The sequence below is a fragment of the Maylandia zebra genome, linkage group LG7 (assembly GCF_041146795.1).
Source record: "Maylandia zebra isolate NMK-2024a linkage group LG7, Mzebra_GT3a, whole genome shotgun sequence".
Classification (NCBI taxonomy): domain Eukaryota; kingdom Metazoa; phylum Chordata; class Actinopteri; order Cichliformes; family Cichlidae; genus Maylandia; species Maylandia zebra.
Genome location: NC_135173.1, coordinates 67,198,635 through 67,221,647, shown reverse-complemented (window position 1 = coordinate 67,221,647; position 23,013 = coordinate 67,198,635). Strand labels below are relative to the sequence as shown.

The window sequence follows — 23,013 nt, the reverse complement described above, 5'->3', positions numbered from 1 at the left end:
TACGTGAAGAACTGAAAGTGGATTAACCCAAATCATTCTCATGTACAGCTGTCCTTCTTGGCCAGGGACATTCTTGTAAAACAGATAAAGAGTTTTTTTCCTGGTTAAATAAAGTTAGAATTTCTACATTTACACTACATGTTATTATCCTGTTGCAACATCAGGTCTGTGGGTTTTTGTGTTACAGTGTTGTATGTTTTGTCATTTTGGCAAATTAATTGCACTCAACGTTTGAATGATTCGAGGTAAGTGAATCAGCAACTGTACAAAAGCTGCACACAAAGAACTCACACAGTTAAGCTACACACCTAATGAAAATATTTGTCCATCATGTTCACCTCACAGGAACTTTATCCAGGCTACAGATGCAAACATTTGGGACTGACCAACCTATCGCAACGCTGATTTTTCAAGATATGCCAAAGATATCTCAGAATCTCACCAGGAATTGCACCAATCAGAGCGCGCGGTACAAATGTACACAAGGCCCGGCACATGATACAGTTATTATGTACTTTTTACTCAGAGAATGGGATAGGTGTCAACCAAAACTTTACTGTGAATGAGTAGAAAGTAATGAATGAAATTTAAAGGTACCAAACCAGTAAATGATTCACAGTGAGCAAACATTGGTTTGAGGGTCAAACCTGTCCCTTTCCTGTGAGGAGAAAAGCACACAAAACCAAAAAACATAAGCATAGCAGCTCCCTTTGTTCTGGTCTCGTCTGAAGATGCATTTTCCATCTCCTGTTGGGGGGTGTAAGTCTTTGCCACCTTCTCTGTTTCCAGAATGTGGAGGAGAAACAGCTGCTGTGCAAATCTGCTTGAACCCCTTCACACCAGGGCTTTGTAATTCTTTAAAACAGGAGGAAAGTGCAGTGCATGTCAGAAATGGCAGAAAGCCCATCTGCTGGCTTTTGTGTCTAAGGTTCCACCTTTTGGCACTGATGGACTTATATTATGGATTTTGTGACGATGATTCATCGGCCGTTGCTCTGACTGAACTTTTGAAGGCTCTGATGGAGTGTGTCGCTAGCAATCATGTAGCGTATATACCGTTACCGCACACGCTTCAAATTATATCGCGATATGAATTTTAGGCCATATCGCTCAGCCCTAACCTCCACTTACATCCCTCATCAGTTTATCTCAATAGGTCCAATGACAGGGTGAGGCAAAGCTTCACAACAATGGTTTCACCTGAAACCTCTGCTGATTTCACAACTTGTTTTTCCACAACTTGACTTGTGTGAGGTGGCACATGATCAACTACCCTCTTCAGGGACAACACCCAGCTGGGTTTAAATACCTAGAACCGATGAAACTTAAAGAAGTCCCCCCCCCCCATGCTCCCTAGATTTTAAAATACATTTTCATGAGTATCCCAAAAATGATTTTCAGTCAGTGGTACCAAAATAGTACGATTACGATTTAATGTCCCAAACGTTAGACATGCAAGATTAAAGCATCATATTTCACCATAGTTCTGCTAGCTGTGGAAGCCGTTTGCGCGTATATGTTTGCGTTCCTGTGTGCATTCATATTGTCTTCATAATGAACTCGTCTTTGTGTAAAAGTGGGGCAGAGGCCTTGAAAACAAGCACAACTCCAGCCCAAATGCATGAGGAGAAACTGTGGCAGGTTTCCAGGACCAAAGGAGATTTTCTGGCTACGTGACTGAGCAACAAAACAATGTGGCAGATGTTCACGGTGCGTTCACTGACTCTTCAGAATGTTGGAAATCCAGTGCCAAGGGGGTTTTCAAATATTATAAGAGGGTGGAAATGCACTGTAAGACTTTATATGCAATTTGGTATCAATTTGTTAACCCAACAATTGTGTGATACAAGTCAAACAGCTTTATTAATCCTTCACAGTGTTTCAGGTATGTTTTAATGCCTGTTGTTTCACGCATCCATGTGCTCAGTGCTCAGAGTTGCTGGGGTCAGGGGAGTGTGGATTCCAAAGTGGTGCACAGCAAGTGTGGGCAGGTTAAAGCAGCTGTAATAGCACACTTACATGGGATAGCTACTGGGATGTGTAGGAGGCTGTCAGCCTGAGGCCGAGCACTAATATTCACTGATGGCCTACCTGGACCACGGTTATTATAGTTAAATAAACCTAAACTAAAGACAAATGTGAAAAAACCCAAACATTTCAGCTAAGTAATACATCAACAATTAAAACCAAGAGAAACCATTATTTCTAAAATGATAAACTGTAATAACTCTGACCTCTGTCTTTGTCTCCTTCTGGCCACTGTGAGTATCTTTGTGGTGACTCACGTTTGTGATCATCTTTAGGTCATTTTGTGTGTCTTTGTAGTGGAATTGCATTTCTTTGTGTGTTCTTTGTGTTTTGTGAATCTTCTGGTTGGTTTGAGTCCATTTATCTCTTTGAGGTAGTTTCCAACCTCTTTGTGGTTATTTTTGGATCTTTTTGTGGGGTAGCTGTAGCTACCCCTAGGTAGCTAGACAGGGCACATCATCTACTAAAAAAAGTCATACTATTAGAATAAAAGAGTAATAACAAATATGTTTTATGCTGTCATAAATAACAGCTAAAAATTCTAATGATTGCAGCTTTTACAGTGGAAGTGGAATACATTATATGGATATAAGAGAGGTATTTTAATTATTGCACTTTCCACCTAAAGTACATGTTGCACAGGGATCGGCAGAGTTTATGCTGGGCCTGATGGCCCATGGGAGAAGCTGCTTTTTTAATCTGCTGGTCCTCCTTTTTATGCTCTTGTACCTTCTTCTAGAAAACAGCAAGCTAAAGAGGCTCCACGGGGGGCCTGTACTCTTTAAACTTCAGTATAATACAGGAATGTCAAACACAACTACAGCCAGACCAATTCAGTTTCATTTACTGTCACCAGTGAAACTCTCCTTTTGTGTCAGTGTAACGAAGTTTAACCACACATTTAAAACCTGAGATGTCTTAGTAAAAGAACAAGAAGTTCAAAATTTCAAAAAAACTGCAAAAAAAAAAAGTTGCCAAAAAGGTTCTGGTAGCCTATCACCAGTTTGGCGTCTTTCTGGCCCCCGGGCCTTATGTTTGAGGCTGCGGGTCTTGTTTTCCCGGACTTCAGGATTGCTCTCTCTGTCCGACACTCCCTGCACGCACCGTCAGGGTTTGTTTTGGTCTTGCGGGGCTGTGTCACAGCCATCCAACCAGAGACGAGAAGGGTCGCGGGCGTGTCATGTGACCCCTCCCTCCCCTCCTTGTACGCCACTCCGAGATGCTGCGCGCGCGTCTCTCAGTGCGATTCATTCCCTGCGCGCGGACGGACGCATCTAGCTTGTCTCCATCATTTGCGAAGCTCGTACGATTATTTTCATCGTCACTGTTATTATTATTGTTAAAAAAGAGCTAAAGAGCAGAAACCTGCCGCACTGCGGGCTCCACACCGAGAGAAACAACTGAAATATATCCTTCTGCGACACACGCACCGGAGGGGGCCCGCGTTCGCCTACTTCCTGTCTTACTGTCGACAAAATGAAAACCAAATTCATCAACGGGGTTTCTTCTTCCCCCTCCATGTCGCTGGGCCTGCTGGTGACCGAGAACGCCCTGCAGGTCCAGCCAGACACCCAGGAGGACTGTGACGAGCTGGTCCGCTCCGACCAGCCCGACCCAGACACCCGGAGGAGGGCTTATCTGTGGTGCAGGGAGTTCCTGCACGGAGCCTGGAAGAGCCTGGCCGAGGACCTGTTCCAGATCACCATCATCAGGTGCGGATGATCATCGGAACCGTTATTTCTGTTTATTTTCACCATCCGATGTGTTTTTCTGTAAACCGTCTGATGAGATCATCTCACAAGAGCCATGTGACCCAGAGTGGTCGAAACAGCAGAGCTCATTTCATGTTCCTGTGTCAGAATCTGCTGCTATAGTGCAGTCTGTATTCTTAGCCCGACGGCTGATGTAGTTGATAGCAAGTGGGAGCCTACCTCCCACTCAAAAGAAAAAAAAATCTAAAGGGTCTACACTCAGAAAAGAAAAAAACTGTCCCAAAGACTTTAACTCATTTCAGTCATTACTGTTAAACCTCTCTGGCATCAGTGTTGTGATTATTTTTTATTGCAGATAGTTTTTAATTAAAAGTGTACAAATGTTTAAACTTAAAAAAGTCTGCCTTTTTTTAAGCAGCACTTTTCTTTGGTAGAAGTTTTGTAAGCAAGCACTTTTAACAGTGATGAGAAATATAATGAAAACATTAAAGAGGAAACATTAATGGGCCCAGGACTGAGCCTTGTGGAGCACCGTGGTTAGAGAAGCAGTGTTAAAAGAGATCGTGCTCACTCTAAAAAAACTCCAGAAATGCTGACTTTAAATAATTTAATTACATGAAAAACTGTAGTTTTGTTACATGAAGTGTAAAATGTTAGATTTAATAGGATCTGGTCCACTTTACTTGATTGGTAAACGTTCACCCTACACAAAGCACATTTTCCTCAATGATAAACTTTTTAAATAAACGAACCTTTGAGTGTAGATTAGGATTGATTGATGTAGTGCTGCCAGAACAATGAAACCTCAGGTCATGACCTCTTAAAATGATGGCTGGTAGCTGTATCTGTGTTTAACACAAGAACTTGGATGACAGCTGATGACATTATTTCTTGTCATTTTTTAAATTCTCTTCTTGCGTTTACAGTCGCTGTGCTGATATCAGTATCAGCCCGATAACAGTATTGGCTCCTAAATGCTATTTTAAGCCACTCCCTTATTCAAGAGGAAAACTTCTGTGGAAAAGAGAGCAGTGTGTCCTCCTGGGATCTTTTTATTGTTAGGCACATGTGAAACCACTACAGAGCTGCTAGTTTTGGGGTTTTTCTTCTATACACTGGTGAATCCATCATTTAATCACACACACGCAAATATCAATATCATATTCGCTGTCTGTCTGTGTTCCAGGGGTGGTCTGAGCAACAAGCTCTTTCTGTGCAGCCTCCCCGACAGCCTGAACTGTGTTGGGGACGAGCCGAGGAACGTCCTGCTGCGCCTCTATGGGGCCATCCTGCAGGTGGGAGCCACATCACATGTCAGTGTTTTACTGTGCAAAAAGTAACCCAGAGTCGCCACGAGGACGTAAGGAAGTAGTTCCCCCTCGGTAGTTTTTAGTCTGCAGTTACTGCTTTTTACTCACACTCACAAATAAGAGCAGACATGTAAAAGTGTTAGAGATAAACAACAAAATAGACGAGTGAAAGTGCCGTTATGTGTGAATGTGTGTCACATGCTTATATTAGTGTATGCATGCAGTTATGCCTTCATGTATGTGTGTTTGTGTGCGTGTTAGCCATTGTTGTACATGGTGATGTACCCCCATGGCTGTACATGCATGTGTTCTTTGCCGTAGGCTTCCCAAAGGAGCGTGCCTTGGGCACTCTTGTTCCCAGGTGAACCCACCCAAAAACACGGTACAGTATGAGATCTATGAAGTCTCAGCCTAATACAAAGATGTAACACACACTCATGTAGCTCAGCCGCTAGGAAGGAGAACAAAGTCCTCCTGCCTGTCCTTTTCCTGCTCTAAATCCCTGTCTTGTGATTCTTAATCATTAAGAAGTCAGCTTCAGTTTCAAGCTAGCGGACAAACGGCAGACCTGATGATGGCTCAGATCAGATAGATCAGATTTCTGCTGCCCATCAGGTGCTTCTTTTGGAAAAAATAATCTCTTTGCATGACGTGGCCGCTGAGTCCAGAGTTCATGATGTCAGACTCATCAGCAGATCCACTCTTACGATAGCGCTTAGCTGCTGGCGCTCGCCACATCGGAGTGGTTTTGCTTGCAAACAGCGAGCGGTAAGAGTTCAAGGCCAGCGAGATGTTTGCACAGCATATTCTAATCTCCTGCTGGCGATCAGAACACAACAGAGTCACAACTGAGATTCAGCCACTAAATTTGGCATTTGCAGCTGAGAGTGCATTAGCAGGAGACCTGCATTAAGTATTAACTCTGCTCTGTGTACTTGCTAATGAGCACGTAAGCAGTTAGCTTTTATTGCCGGGGATGTACGAGAGCACCGCATCACAGAGTCCTTTAACCGAGGTAACTGCGGTCGTCTCCGCCGTGCCGCAGGAGGAATTAATGATGTCTAATCAAAAAGCTAATATGATTAGGGGACGAATGCCTTTGTCTGAGTGCACAGCTACTAATGATTAAACCGAGCGTAACTGCACTGGAGACTGTTTCTGAGCAATAAAGTTATGTGATGCTGATGAGCAGAAACCTGCAGCTCTCAGTAAAAGTGCAGGTTTCATATCCATCTGCCTCTGCTCTGCTCCTGCCTTCAGTCTGAGGGCCGCTGCCTGAACAGTCTTCTGCACTGTCGCATCCAAAAGACTCGGTGTGTGTTTGAGCTCATACTGTACTGTCTGCACCGCGGGCACAGCTTTGATGTTGACGGGCGGCTTGGCGGCATGTATTCATGGATAGTTCTTCCCTTTTTCTCTTGTTGATAGATGTCCTGTAATAAAGGGGATTCTCGAGAGTCAAACAAAGAAAATCACTTCCAAGTAAGTAACAGACGACAGTTTCTCTACTCAGAGTGTACGTCCACAGCAACACTCGATTCACATGTGTATGCCCCCTCCCCCGTCTCACTGTTTCTCAGAAGATTTGTTCTCCTCCCCTAAATTCCTCTCTAACTCACGCTGAGCCTGAAGAGGATCCGCCAGGTTTCTCTGAGCACGTGCGTTGGCGGGGCTTTGGGGGAATTCACAGGAACGGCCGAATACCAGTTAATTTAATACCTGGCTCACCCGACACTGCATGACTGAAAATCTAAAGTGTTACTTTTTTCTTCCGTTCAATTTCTGATTTTGTCTTTTAACATCAAAGCACAGACACCCAGGAGATATAAACTGTAGCTGGTCATTAACGTCTTAGCATCCTCAACGTCCCCGACAACCAGAGGTTCACAGGTTAGGTCCACATTTTCACTCATTTGGTCAAAATGCATCTCGAGGCTTGATTTGAACGGTAACACCTTCCAGTTTCTGAAACTAGGCCCTTTCAGCATAAATCTCGCCCTCGCTGGTTACCCGGTGGCAGACGTGACATTATTCCCCGTGTTTACACGCTCTTCCGCATGACCTGCAGTTTAAACAGCCCTCGTGGATGTGTATTTGCTTCCAGAAGACTTTCACAGTCGCATATTTGCAGGGACTTTTTCTCTGCAGTCGGTGTGAACACGCCTTTATTAAATGTGTAATGTTACCACCGTTTGGAGTTTTGCAATGTACTTCTGTTGACTCTTTGATATCACATTAAACTGACATATTAATGATACAAATGTAATTAACATGATTTGTGCATTTTTAAAAATAATTGTTGTTTTATGACATTGCAGCTGAATTTGCTGCCTCTGTGCACCACAAAGGTCATTTAGTGTCATTTAGTTCCACTATTCTCCAGCAAAGGTAAATGTTCTGGTTCGTTTACAGCAGTTTTCAACTCGAGAACTCAAAGTGCACTCTTTGGTGAACGCATTTAAAGCAAATCAGAGTTCAGTAACTTTCCTAAGGATACTTTGGCCTTTCTGCTCTACCACCACAGCCACCACAGCCGCCCAGGTCGATCGTGTATATCTTCAAAACAGGAAAACAGAAAACTAGGTCAAAGGTTAAAAAGCAAAACAGACAACAAAAAAGTTTTATTTCAATTTTAATTTAGCGAGAAATTAAAAAACTAAAGTACTGATGTCATGTTAGTGGTACACATATGAAAAATGTCTGATTGACACTAACCTCATAGTTGGTGATACTGCACCTTAACACTGTGGTCACAACATGCAAAACACAAAAAGGAGATGATGCAGTATTTAAGTAGCTAGAGTTACATCTACGACTGCAGACGTACTTGTTAAGGTGATAAAGGTTCGTTCAAAAAAGTCTTTAGATGTTACAATGTTACAATAAACTGTTCTGAATGTCTTTGTTGGCTTATGTGGCGTCAGCTGGCCAGCAGTGATGCAGGCTATCGTTATTGACCCCAAATGAATCATAAATGTAATGTGTAATAGTTCATACAGTCTGAGGGTTTATGGAGTACACTGCCTACAATCACTGCAGCCCCACACACAAAGGTCACAATGGCTTAAAGAGGTGCTGCTTTGATGATTGCTTTGAAGGATGTAGTTCTTGTGTTACCTTCTCTCGCAGTCCTCTAAACTTTTTGGATGCCAACCTGTGATGTAACACATACGCACACCTTGTCCTAAAACAAATTACGTCGACATGAAGCGACGATGAGCGGGTGCCGATGTTTCCTCACAAGAAAAGGAAGACATGGAGATTCTGGGTTGGTCCAATTCTCAGGAGAAGGCATGAGCGGGGAGGGTTTCATGGTTCAGTTGAGGAGGTGAAGCTCAGGATTTCGTCCATATTTCAGGGTCAGTTGAGCTCTTGTTGGCAGAGTTGGGACTACATGTGAGTAGCTGTGCGTCTGAGGTAAACTGGTATTATTTCACTATTTCCATCTCATTCTATAGTCAACAGCGGATCTGATTCGTTGGATCTGTTTATTTGCATCCTGCTGCTGTACATTTTACAATACGTGTGTTGTAAACCTGCTAAAAGCATGTTCAGGGTAATTACGAGCTGAGTGCTGACAGGCTGCATGTTCTTAATGTGCAGACAGGAAGATAAAATGCTGAAATGCACAAGTGAAGGAAGTTTGCGCGTTACGCAAGCCTCATAAAAAGACTAATTTTAGTGATAGATAACCAGCACAGATGTGTTCAGGGTATCACTGCAGGCAGTGTACCGAGCCTTAAACCCACTGACTCAGAAAGTTCTGTACCCACGCGGCATCATGTGACCCCCTTTGACCTTCACCTTACAAAGCTGAATCATGACTCTCTGTCATGGGACTGAGATTAGGTCATCAGCAAGTTAGCCATTGTTTCCACTCAAGTATCTTTCCATAAAGATGGCAGCTCCTCCCCCTCGACTCCACTTCTCTAATCTTCAGCTCGCCGTGAGGCTAACGCTGGACTGCGAGTGTCTTCAGATAACCTCGCCTAGCCTAACAATGCAGTGTTCAACGTAAATCCCATTTGGATTAGAAAGGATGATGCGGATTAATTCCTTGGATGTTTCAGTCGTCACAGCAGAGCTGCAGCTCTCATGTCGGACAGTTTACATCCAGGTGAAGACGACACAGTGACACAGTTAGGCTACAAACCCTGTGCTGGTTTCAAGATGTAGCTTGATATAAAAGCGTTGGCCATTTTTAGCGATGAAGGCTTGTGCCGCCCCTTTCCTCCTGTATTTCTCTGAGATCTTAAGTTGTCACAGGTGGTAACGGTAACCTCGGTCCTTATCTTATATTTTGGAGAAGACCAAAACAGATATTTTGGGTAAAAATGTGAATTTTTTAAATCTGTGTCAGGCAGAAAGATTATTTTTGTTACCAAGCCGTTGGCAGATTAGTTGAATATGTCAAGGTCAGGGTTAGCGTTGTGATCATCACTTAGTACTCGGAGGAGGAACACCTAAGTTATTCAAAGGGAGTTCAGTTTGAACTATTCTCTTAGATAATGTGCTTCCTTTTGATGTCCTTTTATCACCTTCATTAATCCATCGTCTTACACTCATAGCAGAGTGGATAAGTATTGAGGTTAGAGCAGCAGCTGTCTGAAGCTCACAGTGCACCTGCTCCAAGGCCAGCCCGCGAAATACCTCTGAGCAGAGACGCAGCGCCGGCACATGACTGGCATAACAACTTGGATTCAGTCATAATCAAATATTCACCAGGAACAGAGTGCACGTTAGACCGAATGTTCCTCGGATAGCAGCACAGACGATGCCGTGTCAGGCGACAGAAAACTGCAGGAGTTTTTCATCAGGAATGTTTCGATTCTTCTGCGTCCGAGCCGCCAGCCGGGGTTACGGCTAACGCTGGTTGATAATTAACAAACCTGTGGGAGAGAAAGCAAGTCAAACATGCATGTAAAACAGACACTGGCATTTGGAATAGGTCAGAGGAAGTGAAAGTGAGGTCGAGGGAGGACTGCAGGCTGCGAGACCGTCGATACCGACCACGCTCACCGTGTGGGCTGATGCAGCAGCCTCTAAAGAGCCCATCAAACAGAAATGGACTTCACTTAACTGACATTTGGGTCACTCGTATGCTTTCACTTTATTATTATTATTTTTTTTATTTTTCAGCACAGTGTGATCGCTTTGAGGCCTCGTTATCTGCCAGCATTTGTGTGATCATGATAATGTGGATAATTCATGTCGGAGATTTGAAAATGCCTGCGATCAGGAATAAACGTGAACGAGCTGCTCTGCGGTCGGGAGAGGGAGCTAACGTGTTCACTTCCATCGCTCTGTACGTCCATTGTGTTCATACTAGCAAGTATGGCTGCACGAAGAGCACCACGGGTACCTGTATGATGCACCCATATGGGTCAAAAAGTCAGGCATCCTCTAAACCGCCTCACATTTTGGTTTAATGGTGGGATGAGAGGAGTCAGCACTGCCAGCGCTAGCTAACAAGCTAACGGCAGATATTTTCAGGCACTGGCATCACGCACGGTCGCACTTATTGGTGCAATGCTGTCGTCTTCACTGCAGGAAGCACTGAGTGTTACTGTTTGTGTGACGTTGTGGTTTTAAACATTCAGAACATGCTGCGTCTTGCACAACAATCAACCGCAGTAAATCAGCAGCTTGCTGTTTGCAGTTTAGAAAACCACAGCCCCGTCAAAATTCATGCACTACATAATTACACAGCGTACTGCATAACAGTACGTAGACAGAAGTATCTGGATGTAGGCAGAAGGATATCTATGCTATTAATAATCGACTGAAATAACCGTGAAAAAAGGAAATAACAGTTTGCTTTAAATGTATTTATGCGAAGTTCAGACGTTCCCTTAACCAGGTCAATAAACTATTAAGCTGCTAATAATCCCAGAACTCATGCAGTGCTGACAGTTACTGTAAATAGGTTGCCACTGTTATTGGTGGTAACTGTGGATGTTAGCAACAAAGTGCTCAGAGAACAATCATTGATGTGGAAATGGTTCACAAACCAGTTTGAGTGCCTCGAGACACCATCACAGGATCAGAGGACGCTCCACCTGACTGACAACCAGTGACGCTCACATGCACAACCACAGGCTCTGCCAGCTTACCAAAAGCCAACGCCCACGTATGTTTTTGAACCGTGTGACGAAAGAGAACATTCAAATTTTACACCAGCCGGGCAACAATCCTAACCAGGGAGAGGTTCGAAGTACTGCCCAATTCACTGGTGTTTTGTTAGTGCTGCATTGTTTGTTCTGCTTTTTTCTTCAGCAGATATGATAGAAAACAGGAAAAGAGCCACATAGCTGCCGTAAAAGGCAGATGGAATATTGTCGTCATCCCACCAGGCAGCTGTAAACGTGATAACTCGAGAGCAAGGCGACGTTTTACCAAACGTGCATCTGCTAAATTTCTGCTGACGTCAAATTTTCCAAAAACTCAGTTCAGTTTAGTTTAAATCAGACTTTTTCGTATAGCGCTACTATAATCTACTTCCTATGATGCTTCTCATCCTCACCATGTCCATGTAACACATGAGAACCGAGAGAATCTCATCCGTGTGTATAGCTTTACCAAGTTACGTGGTAAACAGAGACTGGTTACTGGATGTGTAGGCAGCATGCAGCTTTGTCACAGCAGAGATTCCCATATTCCCTAAAGAGATTTTACCTGGAGTCCAATGTTGTGCTTCCTTGTTGGCAGATCAGTCCTGTTCTGCTTTGAGACAGACGTGGTTCATAATAATTCATAATGTTTAGGAGGCCACAGAGTGGGCAGCATTGTTTTCTTTGAGTCGGCTTCCTGTCGGGCACTCATTATGAAACATTCCCATGGCTGTTATCCAAAGAAGCAGGCGCACGTTTGGATCCAAACCTCTGTCTCTGCTGCAGTTTATCTCAAGGTTATTCACTCAGTATGAGGATGGCAATATATCACTGATTTTTATTTCAAGGCTTGAACTGCAGCACAACGTGGAGGTTATTCAAATCAAATGGGCACTTTAGCAATTTACACTTTACATTTTCAAAGTTAAGACACTAAAGAAAATTGAAAAAGTTAATAGTTTTTCAGAAATCACTGAGCTGATGAACGCTGCATGTTCCAGACTTTTCAAACAGTTTGACGCTGATATAGCAATACAAGAAAATTCAGTTCAGTCTTATTCATATAGTGCCAAATAACAACAAAAAAACCTCCGACAGAACCAGGTCAGGGAGGGGCGGGGCCACCGGCTGGGGGGTGAGGCGAGGACGATGGGACAAAGACGCGCTGTGGAGGAGAGACAGAGTGATAATAAGTAATGATTAAATTCAGAGATGTGTATAAACACATGGTGGATGAAAAAGGGGACTGAAGAAGAAATAGTCAATGTATAGAGTGCTTATGCAGCTGTAACCATATGCTTTCTAAAAAAGGAAAGTTTTAAGCCTAATCTTAGAAGTAAACACAAATCAATGATAGCTGTGGTCTTTGGTTCCTGACAGGATTTAATAGCATGGATGGTCTGTTCATGACTTTCCCTAAACTAAACTCCAGTAAAAGTAAGAAACCCGACTGTAGACTTAACTCCAAACCTGGTGCATATTTGGTGAGAAGCCTGGTTTCCAGCAGAATCGAGTCGGCACACAGTTTTGTCTTTGAGGACACGTGACTGTGCTGGCATGAGACCCCCCCCGTTGGTCTCCGGGCTGCACGTGTTGCCGTGGGAGCGTTGTGCGTCTCTAAGATTAAACGAGAAAACACAAGGCCGTCTGTCTCCTCTGCTCCAGCAGCTTCAACTGCAAAGCCAAGTCTTGCTGGAGATTTTCGTCTACCTCTTGTGTTTCTCCTCACCGCTTTGACAGGCAAACCCTACTAACCCTAACCACAACATTTCTCCTCATTCAGAATCATCCATCCTTGTCCTCCACCACCTGATTGCCTCCTAAGCCCCTTTCAGACGTGCACTTCACTCTGCTGAAGTTGTGCCATTTTCACACGTCAGACCTTTTCATGTAAAGCAGCTTTGGCAGGCTGCCTACCAGAAACCCTGAAAAGAAGACTTTTCCTTTTCAAAGGCAGTCTGCCTGTGTCTGAAAGTGGCTGAGGAGAGGATTCATCCACTCTAATCTTAACGTTTTCAGCCTGCGTGACCAGAAAGAGCTCTTTGTCTCATTTGCTATTCTGCGGCTGTGATGGGAGCTAACGGTGGAGGTGCTGTGAACTCTGACACCGTGTTGCCTGAAACGTTGACGGTGTTGCTGTTGTGTATCTTCAGGGCGCCGAGGCCATGGTGCTGGAGAGCGTGATGTTCGCCATCTTGGCTGAGCGAGAGCTCGGACCCAAACTCTACGGTATTTTCCCTCAGGGCCGCCTGGAGCAGTACATCCCCGTAAGTCCCCGTGCGGAGCTGCACTTACGCATCACGTTTCCTTCTACAGAAATCAAGTTAGAAGCAAACATTATGATCCAGACGCAGGTGCTTTATCGATCTGATCAGCTGTTACGGGATGAATAGGCATTATCACGTTGTCAGCACGAAATCACCTTTTCATGGACACCAGCTGCAACAGCAGGAAGTGATGTCACTTATAAATAAACACAATTGGAAATGTATTTCTTTCCTTGTTTTTGTCCAAGGCTTCTCAAAGCTGCACTCCTGCTGTCTGTTGAACTTTATCCCAAAGTACTGATGTTCTCAGTATCCTGTTGGAAATAGTTTATTTTGACGTACATCCTGTCTTTTTACAAAACAATGTGCATTTTATTTTCATTTTTGCTAAAGTTTATAAAGATTAGTTTAATGAAGTTGGGAACAAACTCCAAATACATTTCACCTGGTTTCAAAGTTTTGTTTCATTTACAAAAATCTGTTTTAGAGAAAATATTTTCTCTTTGTGGTTTATTTGATTTTTTTAGCAGTTTAGGAGCACTCAAAGAAGTCCAATACTGCTGCCAATACTCACAACTTTATTTTTCAAGATTAGGACTGAGAGGAAAGAAATGTTAGAGTGTGTGTGTTTGTATTCAAATCTCTGTGGGGACCAGTCGCCACAAGTCTGACGGCATTTTGAGACACAAAATGTGGTTTTAGTTACAGGATTACAATTAGGTTATATTTAGGGTAAGAGGCTGGGAAAAGCATTATGTCCACACATGATATGAATACCCAACTGTGTGTGTGTGTCAGGATAAAAACAAGTGGAAACACAACCCTCCAGCTCGTGTACAGTTTGAGGTCCGGGGCTTTTCAAAATTGCTCAACGCAGTTTGTGATAAGTCGCAAAACTTTTCAAACAGGAATATCAGGTGTGACAACAAAGCTGGATATTTTTAAAAAGTTGCTCAGTGACGAATTTAGAGGCTTAAATTACTTACAGAACAGAATTTGACCTTAAAAATTGTTTGACGTTTGGATGCAGTGACCAGATTGTTTTCAGATGTCTGAAAAACCCCCAACGCCTCTCACACACCGGGGCTCTGCAAGATAAGATTTTAGTTTGGATGTCAAAGAAACCCTGACCAAACCTGTGATTTATGCAGTTAGAGCCAGAGTCATGGTTTCATGCAGTTTTATGATGTCCTGCTGACAGAGCCGTAAACTGGACACCTGTGAGCTGAGCGACTCCAGCATCTCGGCCGAGGTTGCGCAGAAGATGGCCAGGTTTCACGGGATGAGGATGCCCTTCAACAAGCAACCAAAGTGGCTGTTTGGAACCATGGACAAGTGAGTCACCCGAGCCCGTACGTCACCGCGTCAGGCAGTGAGCACATGAAAAGTTTCCTCAGTTCAAGTTCTCCCAGATAGCGTGTCACAGCACTGATTACTTATCGGCTTCTGCAGGTGGCCGTCTGCCTATCGCCGTGCACTTCCCCTTGAAATACCTTCAACCTCATGCGTCAAGTGTTTACGAGGTTTACATTGCACAATGTTTGTTGGCGTGTGCTGATAAAGGCCGCTGTCTTTTTCCATCAGTATTCCTCATACATGCCTAAATGTCTGGCTGATCGCCTGCTGAGTCCGGCCGTTCGGCTCTTTGACTGATTTTCCCGCCATAAAAGATTGACGGGAAAACCTGGGAACTGTTGTCCTGGGAAACACATGGAAGCTGCCAGATGTGATGAGATTATCTGGCCATTCTTTTGGTTTCCTGTAAAGAGAAAATTACACCCATAGAGCAGATGTGGTTAGAATATATTTGAAGTTCACTGAACTGTGGGCCTTACATGCATCTACATATTTGTCTGCTCAAATTGAAATAGCAGCCAACGTGAGCAAATAGCAAAAACACAAAGACATTTTTAGACCAGCTTAAAAATTGGAGAAAAGGTTTTCATTATTTTTAAAAACTATTGTTTATCATTTTTAAAACTAAGCTATCATTGACTAAATGTAACTTCAACACAAGTGTGTTCCATTTCCAACGTCTCTACTATGACTTTTTCCTCTTTTCATTAATGTGTGTGGATGTAACACTTTGATCAGGTACCTGAGCCAAGTGATGAGGCTGAGCTTCACCAGAGAGGCGCACCTGCGTCGCTTCAACCGCCTGCTCAGCTATAACCTCCCACAGGAGATGGAAATGCTCAGGTATGTTGCTGCAGACATGCAGCTGTAAAACACTGCACACATGACACATGCGTGTTTCCTGACTGTTACGCAAGACTTGCTGGTTTACCACAGGAAACATGCGTGAAAATCTCGGCTACACAGGCGCAGAGGGCAAAGGAAGCACAGCTGAGAGTCTCTAAACATCCATGACTTTATAATGAAGTGACCGCCTTTGTGTTTGTGCAGGTCTCTGCTTGAGTCCACTCATTCTCCCGTGGTCTTCTGCCACAACGACTGTCAGGAAGGTAAAACCTGAAGACGCGAGGTCGCCCTTCATACCATCCATTTCTTTTCCTCTGTTGTAGCAGTGCTAACTTGTGTGTGTTTGCTCCTTTCAGGAAACATCCTGCTGCTGAAAGGCCGCCAGAGCTCAGACAAACAGAAGCTGATGCTCATTGACTTTGAATACAGCAGCTACAACTACAGGTACACGAGCAGGACACCTGCAGTAACATCTGACCTGGGAACCCTCACCAGCTGTTTCTGCATCAGTCCATTGCTGTCTTTATTAATGTCATTACTGTTATTATTGTAGGTTAGCATTAGAAACAAGAAGCAGATCGATAAACCGGATCAGCATCATTAAAAATTAAAATTCAAATGAAATAAAAATATTAGAAATAAAAACACCTCCATGTTTACAGTTTTTTAATGGTTTGGTGAAACTGATGTGCCGAGCACAGCCTGACTCGAGTGCTGAGCTGCTGCGTCACCGTCACTCATCTCCTACCAACCTGTGTCACATTCAGTGCGCTCTAACCAGATTATAACCTGTAATCTGGTTATAATGGTAAACAAAGATACTAGAATCAGAGCGTAAACAAGAAGAAAAACCGCCACAGTCGGCTTATGGCTGCGTTTTAGTGATATTCCTACACTCATGCTGTGCGATATGACCAAAATCTCATATCCCGATATAAGACATCTATCGTCCCGGTAACGATATAAATCACACAAATGTAACATTTTCTGTAAATTCTGTGAATCTCGGGCAGCTCGACTTGTGTGAAGTGTTTCCAGCTGGAGTCGAGACTTTTAGCCGACGCATGAAACGATACATTTTTAAACACAAGTTGTAACAGCCGCCGTTTTCTTTGTGAGTATTTATTACACGGCGTGCTGCGGGGAAAAGCGTTCTAACGTTTGCGTCTAAGGTTTATTTTTTAGCACCTGACGCCTCTTTTTTGCTTCTCAGCCGTAAACGCTGCATACTGTTTCACGGGATTTAGTTTATTTTGAAAAGTCTCAACAGGATCTTGAGCTTTATTGTGAAAGGTTAATATGCAAAACAAACAAGCGGACGGCGGAGCCACGCCATTGTTTTACCGGCGCTTGTCCGTCCGTAGTGTGGTCATATTAAATATAAGAGAAAGAGAGAACTTTAATAAATGAATACAGCCACTACAGCGACCATCAAAACAGTTTATTTTGCCACACTACGAAACAAATAGACGTTTTTATATCGTCACCCGATATATATCGTTATATCGAGCGTCCTAACTCACGCCCACCCTAATCTGTTGAAATATTAACTGCAGCTGTTATGTAACCAGAACTTGGCAGGCTGCTGAGGGCACACAGGATGAAGGCCAGAGAAAGGCGACGATGACCCAAAGTAGACGAGAATACAACGATGTGCTTGTGTTTCTGCACCTCTCTGTCTTTATGCGTCGCTCATTTCTGGGAAACACTGCATGTTACCCAGAACTCCCTGCTCCTCCCAGCTCCCTTCAGCCTGGCCCCTTTAAGTCCTCCCGTGTATAACATAGAACACGTGACCCTGTGAGGCACGTGTGCTATAACACATGCACAGGAAGAACAACAAAACAAAACATGCTGTGGGTTATTGCTTTTTCTCTCTGGAAGCGACAGCAAAGGGTCGAGCTCAGGTCACTGCCTCCCCCACCGCACGGGGAGGTCCTGCTCCTGATAACAGTGTGGGAAACGGCACTCGGGAATACTTGAGGGACGAATGAGACTGAATCACACACGGGATTACTGCGACTTTTCAGTCACTGCTTGTGGGAGAATCTTATCTTTTTAATTATAACTAAACCAAAACAAGGAACAGCACTGGCTCATAAACGTGCTCTTGTTTCTTTGCCATTCTCTGACCCTGCAGGGGATTCGACATCGGTAACCACTTCTGTGAATGGATGTACGACTACAACTGCGATGAGTTTCCTTTCTTTAAAGTCAGCGCTCAGAACTACCCTTCAAAGGCCCAGCAGGTGTGTAAAATAGTTAGTGGGCTCATTCGATTTCTCTAACGGACTGCTGACTGCCATGAAATGTTTCCTCGTAGCTCCACTTCATTGAGAGCTACCTGCGCGAGTCCGATCGAGGGTTCGACGGCTTGAGCGCAGAGGACCAAATGAAGCTGAAAGAAGAGCTGTACGTGGAGGTGAACAGGTGAGCTTAGGGTACAAAGATGCGTTACCTAACGCAGAGTAAGTCGCAGGATGCTGCAGTGAAAAGCTAAATGGAAATAGAAAACACTTTGTGTCTTTGTGATGCAGGTTCTCGCTGGCATCTCACTTCTTTTGGGGCTTGTGGTCCATCATCCAGGCCCGGCTGTCCACCATCAAATTTGGATATCTGGTGAGTCTTTGCTTCCTTAACTTGAGTCCTTATTTACTTTACTCAATATCAAAGTTGTTCGGGGCACAGATCTGAACTTCAGCTTTGGTAAAATGTCAAGTGGGGAAGAGGAGGATTTAATTTTAACCAAAGTGAGATACATCGAAACAGGTAATTCAGGGCTTTCCTGGTCGTCTCCTCTGCTGTCACAAAAGATGCGCAGTGGTCATTAAAAGAGAGAAGCATGGAATTTATATGTTTGTTCAGGACGAACAGTGACAGAAGTTACCGTTACCTCTGGTTGGAGTTTGAGCTTCTGCCTGGCTGTGCTCAGCTTCTTTGACAGCCTCGGGTCAGATCGGGCTGCCATGCAGCGGGACGCTGTCGCACCAGCTGACAGGAAGCTGCGCTTGGTGAAAATCCGAAGCGTGCACAGATTGTACTGGTTAAAACGATCCAGACTTAAAGCTCATCAATGTGACTTTTAAATAACATTTTCAACACTTAATTCAGATATTAGTGCAAAGTCACGAATGTGAATTTCAAGCAAACTGATGTAACATCTAAAACAAGAAGAAGGAAGAATTCACTGTGCAAAGAACTGATGTTCTATTAGTGTGACTTAACCCGGAGCACGCAGGGTTACATTTGGATTTATTGTTTTTACTTAAAACAAGCCCTTGTTTCCACATATTCATTTGTGCTTACCTGTGTTGCAGGAGTACGCACAGGCCAGGTTTGACGCCTACTTCCAGCAGAAGAAGACCTGGGCTGTGTAAAGGAGGCGAGACGATTCAGTATTCTGACAGCACGTTCAGCCAAAACGTCAAGGACCCACGGGCTGATAAAGTTTCTACGCTTTACTTACACTCCCTGCCTTGCTGGTATTTGCTGGCTACTGTTGGTGTTGTGTTGACCAAAGCCAAACCTTGATCACGTGGCTAGTAGGTGCTTCGAATATGCCCCACAATCATTGCAGCTCAAAGTTTACACGGCGTAACTGAAGGCCAAAACCCCCCAAAACAAAACAGAGGAAACACATGGACTCGCACTAACCTTCATCGCTGGTCAGAAGTTTGTTTCGGCCCAGTTTGAACCATATCACTAACATGAACGTTCTGAAAGCGTGGCTAGCTCAGAAGTGTTAGCATTGCATCAGTGTGTATGTACAGTATGTGTCTGCTGTGTGGGAAAGAATCAGAACCTCAGCTTTTCTGCCAGAGCTCCCAGTAGCCTGGTTCTGTCTGCTACTGGTGGGCTGATGGATTAACAGGTTCCACTTTCTTCCCACTTGGTGTTTGTTTCATTTTCTTTTTTGTGTGTTTGACATTATCTTCAGGCCAGGGCAAACACGGTTATTTTGAATGTCTAAACATGTGAATATTTTTCTGGGGTAGCCTCAACAAGTCGACACGAAAGCTATCGAACGTCAGGTATCTTCCTTACAACAGGACACATTGTAGCTGACTTACTTATAGTCCTGTGATTTCACTTAACTGTTTAAGGGACAAAGGTGTGGTGGTTTCATGTTGTCATTATTATTATGGCTCACTGTGACAGCTGCACACGTTACGTCGTGTTGTCTGATTTAGCCTGGCTGCTAAACCGTCTGTTGGGAACCAGATGCTGTTGCCGCATTGAAGAAAGCTTCACACTGAACACACGACAATGGCTCCTTATTGTGGTGATGGATTCGTTGGTGACGTCTCTGGTGTTTTGGCCCAAGTGCCTGCTGCCATGCTGGCTCGTCATTGTAGCCGTAATCCAGAGTAATGATGCTGACGGTTGCTGCAAAGTCAAACTTGGCATGATTACTTCTTGTAACTGGACTGCTGTTGAAGGGGCATTTAGTTAAGACCAAGAGCGCTCTGTTTCCAAGAGCTGAGTCACTGATGTGAGTCACGTCCAAGCGCACATTATGGCCACTGTCTGCTTGAGTGAGGGTAGAAATGCAGCAGTGCAGCAGACAAACACTGTCCTGTGTATGTCAAGCTTCCCTCTGAGGTGCTACTTTTAGGTGGTGATATAGAGACGTGGCACAAAGAGATCATGCAGACATCCTGAGACCAGCCAAGTTCTACCTCACCCTGATTAGTTGTAATTGCATCATTGCAGTATTTTGCTATTGTATACCAATCAGTGGTGGGGCATCATTTTTCATGCCTTTAAATGACATTGTGAAAAATGATCTTCCTGTTATTTCTGTGCCTCTTCATACTTTAATTGGTACCATGGGCATAGCAGTGCCTGCTAGACTGACAATGACAACAAAGCTTTCCATTAAAAAAAATCAATATACACTATTAATGTAACACAAGGACTCCTGCTGACATCGCTTTCGACCTCGTTACCAACTCTTAGTATATCGACTTTATTAACCTTTTAACATCCATCAGGTCGTTGGCCACCCGTCTAGGCTTAGGCGTCAGCGTTGGGTTTAATCAAAGCCCACCCCGCTGTAGACTTTGACCTTTTTGTAGAAAGACAATCCTTCTAACAGGTTTATATGTATGAGACCTGATCTAAATCTGGTTTCTAAAAATGTAAAGGTGGTGTCATTGGCGGTGGTGGTGACTCTAGCCCTCGGTATGAATCCTCACTCTTGTTTTGGAGAAAAGCAATAGGAAAAAAATGGAAATAGTTTTTAATGCATGTCAGTTAAAATGATTATTCTCGCTTCCCTGAATCCCAACACTTTGGACAACAGTTTAAAGTTAAACACAAGCGAGGTTTCAGATCATCACTGAGGATTAGTTGTGCCCAAAGCAAAAGCTAACCCTAGACTGGTCGAAAGGGACTTGGTGGTTGGGGTGGATGGCTGTCCTTTATGACCTTGTTAACTAGACTATAAGCAGCATCAGTAAGTGTGTGATTGTCCATGATTGTAAAATCTCTGTTCGGATGTGGGCGTTTACCAAAAGCCAGTCCAAAATGTGACCCAAGGATTCTTCTGTTAGATCCTACTTTGACCCCAGATTTGAAAAATGTGATCGTGCTGCTACAAATAAAGTCGTACAGCTACCACAAAGGCGCTGTGGAAGCAGCCAAACTGAAAATGGGACCCTGGCGAATGCTGCGTTTCCCAGTGGAGGGAACCTGTTGATGGGGAAGCTGAACTTTTCTCTACACTAAACATTTGACGGCAGAAGCATGCAGAGGTGTTTGAATGTCTACTGTGGCACTTTTGAGGACAGTTTTAGGAGGTGACGAACTGTGACTTTATTTTACATGCAGGTGTACTTTTGTACAGTTACTATATTTTCTTTTTTTTAGGTGTAGTGAAATTTTGATACAATGAGACTTAAGGTCTGCGAGCAGTGGATTATACTCGATAAATATTCAAATTCAAAGCGTTACAGTACTTGTTTTTCTGTTTTCTCGATCATTTCTTGTACTCCGTCTTTACTTGAAGTTGTCTTTAATTTGTTGAAATTTGCCCTGACCTTTCATTGCTGTACATGCTGTCTCTCAGTATTGTGATGTTTTGTGTGTTCTTACATTCCATATTGAAAAAACCAACATCACAACATACAAGTATTTAACATTCTGTACTCGTTACTTTAGGTTTTATGCACATTTTGGACCAAAGGAACTAAAATGAGTCTTTAATTGGTTCTTCTAATCCAACTGTAATTAAACCCTTGCAGGGGAACAAAAACCTTCACTCCTGTTTCTGCTTCTTTTTGGCACTGTTCACTAAACTATATAGAAAACATTACTTAACTATAACTAATGAAAACCTTTTACATTACTGTTGTTACTGTGAATGTACTTTGTGTTGATTCAATCCACCTTTTTTATACAACGATGTTGTTTTGTGTGAAGAGCAGCCCCACCTACGCTGTCACGTGGCTCGTAGCGATAACCTTTGCTATCTATGCAGCTATACTGAATGTTTACGTACAGATAACAGCATACTTAAAGGTTTCAGGTGAACTGCAACGACACAGAAATGACTTTGGCTGTAAATTTACTGCTTTGCACAAATAAAAGTTAAATGAGAAAACAGCTGACTCTGGTGGTTGTTTGGATACGCAGTCTTGGTTAATATGATTGGCACTTGCCAGGACGCGCGGTGCCTCTGAAGCCGTTATGCTGGGTTAAAAATAGCAAAAATTGGTGTCGTGCATGTTAAGTGATCATTCATCAAATTGAATGGAAACCAACACAGTATCTCAGTTTCCTCATTACATCACAACAGATTAACTGTGTTCTAATTTTCCAGTCCAGTCATGTTGTGGCTCCAGAAGAGCAAGCATTTGGTGATAGTGGGAAGGAAGAGCCAGGTTTAAGGAGGGGGGAGGCGGGGCGATGGGAACAGATAAGAAAATGAACAGAGAAAAGAGGGGCAGAGAGATCATGGATGAAATACCAACCAAAGGAGAGAGCTGACAAAGGTTCATGCAGTAGTTGCACTATGGGAAGTCCCCCAGCCTGTAGAACGGAGGGCTCAGGGTCAGCCCGAACTCTAAGCTTTATCAAAAAGGAAAGTTTGAATTATTAAAAGTAGAAAGTGGGTTTTCCCAGTTAGAAGATTGTCAATTGCATCCCAGGAAACATTATTTTTATCCTTTTATATAACTAAAGTGATGTAGCATGAGGTCTTTAAGATATGATGATCATTCACTACTTTAAACGTGACTTTGCTTGATTTACTTTTACGTTCTTTTGTGTTCTTCCTGTTTGAATGTCGCAGAGTGTTTGGCACAGTAGGGGCGGGTCAGATTAATGTATAATGTTCATTGAGATAATGGAGGCTGAGACGAGGGAGACGGTGTAATGTCGC

General features: G+C 43.5%; 1 protein-coding gene across 2 annotated transcripts; it reads left to right on the top strand.

Annotated features, from left to right (window-relative positions):
* The first annotated feature begins 3,257 nt into the window (after positions 1–3,257).
* chka (choline kinase alpha) lies at positions 3,258–22,235 on the top strand. Of its 2 annotated transcripts, XM_004575792.5 has the most exons (12): positions 3,258–3,740; positions 4,927–5,035; positions 6,479–6,532; positions 13,314–13,427; positions 14,629–14,762; positions 15,522–15,626; positions 15,834–15,892; positions 15,986–16,073; positions 17,770–17,878; positions 17,953–18,059; positions 18,167–18,248; positions 18,947–22,235. In XM_004575792.5, exons 1-12 carry the CDS (start codon positions 3,505–3,507, stop codon positions 19,004–19,006), a joined length of 1,257 nt encoding a protein of 418 aa, XP_004575849.2. In that variant the 5' UTR covers positions 3,258–3,504; the 3' UTR covers positions 19,007–22,235. The 2 variants fall into 2 exon arrangements, with proteins under 2 accessions (XP_004575849.2, XP_004575851.2); XM_004575794.5 differs by lacking the exon at positions 6,479–6,532.
* The last annotated feature ends 778 nt before the right edge of the window (positions 22,236–23,013 follow it).

Bases quoted from the DNA above. Each gene is read 5' to 3' on its own strand.
- chka (XM_004575792.5), top strand. From the start codon at position 3,505: ATGAAAACCAAATTCATCAACGGGGTTTCTTCTTCCCCCTCCATGTCG. The intron at 14,763-15,521 runs GTGAGTCACCCG...CACTTTGATCAG, and splicing joins CTGTTTGGAACCATGGACAA to GTACCTGAGCCAAGTGATGA. The intron at 16,074-17,769 runs GTACACGAGCAG...CTGACCCTGCAG, and splicing joins TACAGCAGCTACAACTACAG to GGGATTCGACATCGGTAACC.